The sequence below is a fragment of the Rattus rattus genome, chromosome 9 (assembly GCF_011064425.1).
Source record: "Rattus rattus isolate New Zealand chromosome 9, Rrattus_CSIRO_v1, whole genome shotgun sequence".
Lineage (NCBI taxonomy): Eukaryota > Metazoa > Chordata > Mammalia > Rodentia > Muridae > Rattus > Rattus rattus.
The window spans coordinates 59,552,581-59,558,430 of NC_046162.1; the positions used below are offsets into that span (position 1 = coordinate 59,552,581).

The window sequence follows — 5,850 nt, forward strand, 5'->3', positions numbered from 1 at the left end:
GACCTCAAGCTCCTCTGGGGTTCTGACTTTGCACTTAGGTCCCACTCTCACTATCCGGCCTGAGAGAGAGAAGGTATCTCTAGGTGCTGGTTCAAGATCCCCACCCCCTCCGTCAAATCCCTGCAGTGAACTTAGACAAAGAACTCCTTTTTTGTTTTGTTTTGTTTTTTTAACTTCTTCTGCCCCCTGCTCCAACCACAGTCCTTGGATAAAACTAGGAAGGCGTCTGTCTTGCCCAGTGCTTTCCAGATTTTACCTAAAGAGTCAAGAGTGTCCCCGACACTGTTCTTCACAGCTGCCATCAGAATGAGTCTCGCCTGGCATTCAGAGGGCCCTAGGTACAGCTGGGGCAGGAAGTGTGCAGGAATAGTAGGCTCTATTTCCTCAGGACTCAGTTTCCCTCTCTCACCTTTCCTGCCGGTGAGGAATCAAGAGTACCAACCATCAGGGAGAAGGTCACTGCTCTCTCTCATGGCCCTACACAGGGCCCCAGAGCATCCCTATCACTGATCACATGGGGAGACACGGAAAGAAAGATTCCATTCTTCCTCCCATCCCCGGTAGGAACCTGCCTTTTCCAAGAAGCACGGGCCTCCCACTCATTGCCAAACTATGACCATGAAAGCCCTTCTTGTGGGTTCACGAGACTCCCATAGGAACCTCAACCCACCCACTCTACCAGCAGGCCCCTCCCCATCCTGGTCCACCTCCTCTCTCAGAGAGGACTCAGAGACTGGATGAGTCACCCCTGAAGAATCAGGATCCTGCACCTGAGATCTTCCCATCCATTTATGGGTGAGAAATGAGATCGTGACTGCCTGAGGTCATGAGACTGAGTACAGGACAAGAGAAGGCTACCTAGGGCCACCCCTGATGCGCTGATTGTACTCCAAAACTGGCTTGGCCTGAACTACCTATCCCATCAGGGGAGAGATGGCTTCAGGGGGTACAAAGCAGCCTAAGCTCTCTTTACCTAAGCTAACCCATTATGTTCATCTACAAGAGTAATGATAGGTTTCTACAGAATGCCTCCCCTGTACCCTACACACACACACACACACACACACACACACCAGTCCACCCAGTGTCACCACCATGGCCATTTCAGTGTTCAGAACAAAGGACACAGTTCACTTCAGATCAGCAAGCTTTAATGGTGTCGAGCAGGGGGATGCGGGGAAGAGGCTGAAACAGGAGTCTGATGCTGGAGAGGTTACAGGCTGCCAAGCCGAGAGGGGAGCTGCCTCTCTGCAGCCTCAGGGAACTGGGCAGAAGGAGCTGGGTCCTTAGCGGGTGGTCTGGTGGACCTGCTCCCGGGATGAGATGACCTTGCCATCCTGGACCTCTTCCACAATGGTGCGCACCTGGCGGGTGGTGACAGCTGCAAGAGAAACAGACACTCGGGCTGTGGCAGGTGAAGAAAGCCACTCTCAGCCCTCAGTCCCCTACGTGGAAGCCAGCTGCCCCCACCCTGGTCCCCTCCTGATAGATGCTATGGACGGAGTCTTCGCTCACCTCTCAATACCACACTGCGCATATGTCCCTCCCACCCCCGCCTGCCTCCTTTCCACCCAGCATTCTGCTGAGACCCCTGTGTGAGCTGTGGTCCCTGGACAGGTCATTTAGTCCTAACCCACTTTGCCCCTCGAGAGAGTGACTATGTCCACTGAGTGCTGAGTGAAATAAGTCCTATATCCACTCCTTTGCACACTGCCGTGCTTGGATTATGTTCCTGTCTCCTCTAACACATGGAGATACCCAAGACAAAATGTCCAGATCCTCATCATCTCTGTCCCACTAGAAACCTCAGAATTAAGACCATGGATTCCCTGGTCCCACAAAGACTGAGATCTGGAGGCCAGGGACCATGACCCTACCTCCCACTAGGCTCAAGTCCCCAGAGACAAAACTGCTCTGACCCATCTAAAGGGTACTGGAGCAAAGAGACCACAGATAGGATGAAGTCTACTCCTTTCACCATCATCTCCATGGTAACCAGCCCTCTCTCCATGCCCTCATCAGACCAGTCTTTCTCCTTTGATCTCTCTTCTGAGCATCAATTCTGAGCCCTAACAGGTCCATTCCTCCTATGCCTATATAACATTAGCCATCATACCCTGAATCTCCTTGGGGACCCTTGCCCAGCAATCTGCTAGTGGCTTTTCTGTCCCATGCATCCCTCCACCCCAGCCCTCAGTTACCAAGATCCTTACGTTCTTTTGGCTTGTACTGAGTCAGGCTGAAAAGGAAAATTGGAGAGGTTAGATGAGGTCTGAGAGTACCTTCCTCGCCCCTAGTGCCCTAGCCCCTTGGACCTCTACTTACTGGGCATCCTCTCCCTCCAGCAGACGGCGGTAGGTGGCGATCTCCTGCTCCAGCCGAGTCTTCACATCCAGCAGGATCTTGTACTCCTGATTCTGCTGCTCCATCTCGCAGCGCAGCTGAGCCAGCTGCTCCTCCACACTGCCGATCAAACCCTGGATCTGGGATAGCTGCACGCAGTAGCGGTTCTCTGTCTCTGCCAGGCTGCCCTCCAGGGATGCTTTCTGCAGGAGAGCAGGTGATGGTCAGTGAGAGTGGCAGGGCTGCCTCCCAGGGGCTGGACCCATCCCTGTGTGCATAGCAGCATCCCTACCATGCTGAGCTGGGACTGCAGCTCGATCTCCAGGGCCTGCATGGTGCGCCGGAGCTCAGAGATCTCGCTCTTGCCGCTCTGCACCAGCTCGCTGTTGGTGGCCACCTCGCGGTTCAGCTCCTCAGTCTACAAACAGGACACAGGACGGGAAACATGAGCCTGGAACCTAGCCGAGGTCAGATGCTCCATGATCCCCATGACCCAGAGCTCAGACAGACCTTGGATCTATTCATATCCTATCCTTTAGCTATAACCACCTTCCTAACCTCCCCTGAGCCTTGATCAGTCTTGTCCCCAAGCTCCCTACTCCCCCAAGCCCTGAAACATACTCATTGGAGTGTTATGGTTAATCTCTACAAGTAGCAGGCACTTTAAGAACAGAAACCTTAAGAACCAGCCTGGACATGTAGCTCAGCCTCTGATGCTGATTCCTGGCTTTGTTAAGAAAGGTGGAAATTCCCAGGGTCTTTACCCGCAGTGTTGATTCCACAAGGCACCTCCCACTCACCCCCTCTGGTGACTGACTACTAGCTAACACTGGCTCTGTTAATGCAGTGAGCAGTCCTGACTCTGTGGAGTCCACAGAGTCTGACAAGATAGGGCATCCCTATGGTGACAGACAGGTTACTGTGAGGGCTCAGGGCCCTGAGGCCTGTCTGGACTGCAGCTGCTCTCACCTTGCTGAAGAACCAATCTTCGGCATCCTTGCGGTTCTTCTCAGCCATCTTCTCGTACTGATCCCGCATCTCTGACAGGATGCGGCTCAGGTCCACACCAGGGGCTGCGTCCATCTCCACGTTGATTTCGCCGCCCACCTGGCCTCTCAGAGCATTCATCTCCTGTAAGAAGAGGGAATGAAGGTGTGGTCCTCTAGACCAGTGTTGGTCCCCAGCCTTCCCCAGCCCACATTGAAGTCTAACCCCCTTCCTAAAGGCCTTTTGATCTGCCCAGCCTCTTCCCTCTGACCCACCTGTGGTTGGTTGGTTGGTTGGTTTGTTTGTTTGTTTGTTTGTTTGTTTGTTTGTTTGTTTGTTCTGTATGGATTCAATGCCCACTTTCACACTGTGCCTCCTTCATTAGACAGAGGATTCTCCAGAGACATCTGATTCTAGGCCTTTGCCCCCAAAACTTCTCTTCCAATATCCAAATGCCTTTGTGGAGTCCAGGTTTAAGAGTTGGAACTTAAACCAAGCATTTGAGCATCTCCCTCCCCCTCTGACACTGTGAGTGAGGCAGGGGGAAGAGAGAAGGCCTCTGTGAGGCCCGACAGATCCCTAAGATGTAAGGATGTGTGGAATCTCTGGACCACAGGAACGAAGACTCTACAGAAAAGGCAGCCCTACAGGATGACTACACTCAACAAGCCCTCTCTCCCACGCTCTCAACCACAGCCCAATCCCAGGGCCCTGCCACCCACGCCTCGTCTTCTTTGACCTACTGACCCTGCCCCCTCACCTCCTCATGGTTCTTCTTCAAGTAGGCCAGCTCTTCCTTGAGATTCTCAATCTGCATCTCCAGGTCGGCTCTGGCCAGGGTCAGCTCATCCAGCACCCGGCGAAGGCCATTGATGTCTGCCTCCACGCTCATGCGCAGAGCCTGCTCCGTCTCAAACCTGCAATGCAAACCAGAGACCTTAGGCCAGGATGCCCTAACATGCTGGTCCATGTCCTGGTGTCATCCCCACCTTCCCTTTGCCAGAAACAGAACAGCTGAGAGAGAATCAGAGGGTGGAATGGAAACAAGTTACAACCCTGAGCCCAGGGACAACCACAAGGCAAGACCCCCCCCGTGCCCAGTGACTTCCTGTCTCCTCCTCTGTTTCCTCCTCCCCCAACTACCTTCAGAAGTAACTATCTTTGCTCTCTCCCCTGTCTTCTAGGAAGTCATAGAGTGAGGAGAGATTCCCCAGAATTCCCACCCCTACCCCCCAGCTTATAACCCTCTGGGACTCACTTGGTACGGAAGTCATCAGCTGCCAAGCGGGCATTGTCAATCTGGAGTAGGATGCTGGCATTATCCACAGTGGCCACGAGGATCTGGAGATGACAAACCAATAGGTCATTGAGTTTAGGGTGGCTCAACCCAGGCCCATGTTCTGAGCCAGGCTTCCTGGCTGGAGGCTGGAATTCACTGCTTTCAGAGAAACGCCCTCCTCCTGCCAGCCATTCCCTACGCAGTGTCGCCCTTGTTGGCAGATGAAACTTAGCACTGCCTGCTCATGCAGACCATCCTCATGCCAGTCTTAGCCTGAGGGCTGAAGAGGCCTCAGGCTGAGAAGGGGAAGGAGTCAAATAATGTTGGAATATCCTTAGAGCCAGAAGAAAAGCCAAGGAAGACAGAAAAGGAAAATCCCCTAAAACATTCCCATGGGAGTCCACTGCCCTACCCCTCCCCTGCTTCCTCTCTTAGAACTGCTATGGAGTACACTCTCAGAGCCCCCTCACCCAAACCCCTTCTCACTGGGACACTCACAAATCCAGCTCCACTCTGTGGAACCAGCCCTCTACCTACACCCTCATGGTCTATACATCAATGACACGAGGACAGCTCCAGGAGAAAACAGACACTCAAAGGAGCCTCACAATGCCTGCTTGTTCCTGGCCGGGACAAGTTGCCCCCTCAAAGGGAGAAGGGTCGAACTAGAGCCTAGAGACCCCGTGGCAGCCCCACCTGACTCCAGGCCTTGATGAAGGCAGGAGGTGGATGGTTTACACCCCTCCCACCAGCAAATCCTACCTTGTTCTTCAGATCCTCAATGGTATGGTAATAAGCACTGTAGTCGCGGGCTGGCCCTGGGGCCTGCTTCTGGTACCAGTCTCGGATCTTCACCTCCAGCTCGGTGTTGGCCTCTTCCAGGGCACGCACCTTGTCCAGGTAGGAGGCCAGGCGGTCGTTGAGGTTCTGCATGGTGGCCTTCTCCCCTCCAGCCAGCAGCCCATCAACACCCCCAAAGTTGCCTCCATAACCACTGCCAGTACCAAAGCTGTAGCAGCTGGAGTAACTGTTGCCCCCAAGAGCACTGCCCAGGCCACTAGCTGACCCCAGCCTGCAGGAGCCTGCACCCAGGCTGCCAGACAGTCGGCAGGAGGTCCGAGATGAGCCGCCACCCAGGCCAGAGGAGCCCTTGATGGAGCTGGAGGAGGTGAACTGGCGGATGGTGGTAGTCATGGTGGCAGCGGGCAACGGATGTGGAGCTGGAAGGCTTAGGAGGAAGA

The 5,850-nt window shown here is 54.1% G+C and overlaps 1 protein-coding gene across 2 annotated transcripts; it reads right to left on the bottom strand.

Annotated features, from left to right (window-relative positions):
* Window positions 1-324: 324 nt before the first annotated feature.
* LOC116908881 (keratin, type I cytoskeletal 17) lies at window positions 325-5,850 on the bottom strand. 2 transcript variants are annotated; one of them, XM_032912325.1, is made up of 8 exons: window positions 5,372-5,803; window positions 4,589-4,671; window positions 4,091-4,247; window positions 3,313-3,474; window positions 2,636-2,761; window positions 2,326-2,546; window positions 1,156-1,185; window positions 325-367 (listed from the first exon to the last, which is right to left on the bottom strand). In XM_032912325.1, the coding sequence occupies exons 1-8, from the start codon at window positions 5,801-5,803 to the stop codon at window positions 325-327; spliced, it is 1,254 nt and encodes a 417-aa protein (XP_032768216.1). The 2 variants fall into 2 exon arrangements, with proteins under 2 accessions (XP_032768216.1, XP_032768215.1); XM_032912324.1 differs by lacking the exon at window positions 325-367 and adding an exon at window positions 2,214-2,239 and having other exon boundaries at window positions 1,135-1,381; window positions 5,372-5,850.

What these genes read in the sequence shown, in the direction of transcription:
- LOC116908881 (XM_032912324.1), bottom strand. Translation starts at nt 5,803, where the DNA reads ATGACTACCACCATCCGCCAGTTCACCTCCTCCAGCTCCATCAAGGGC. An exon ending in AAGATTGGTTCTTCAGCAAG is followed by an intron (nt 2,762 to 3,312) that starts GTGAGAGCAGCT and finishes TCCTGTTTGTAG; the next exon opens with ACTGAGGAGCTGAACCGCGA. An exon ending in CTGGAGGGAGAGGATGCCCA is followed by an intron (nt 2,240 to 2,325) that starts GTAAGTAGAGGT and finishes TTTCCTTTTCAG; the next exon opens with CCTGACTCAGTACAAGCCAA.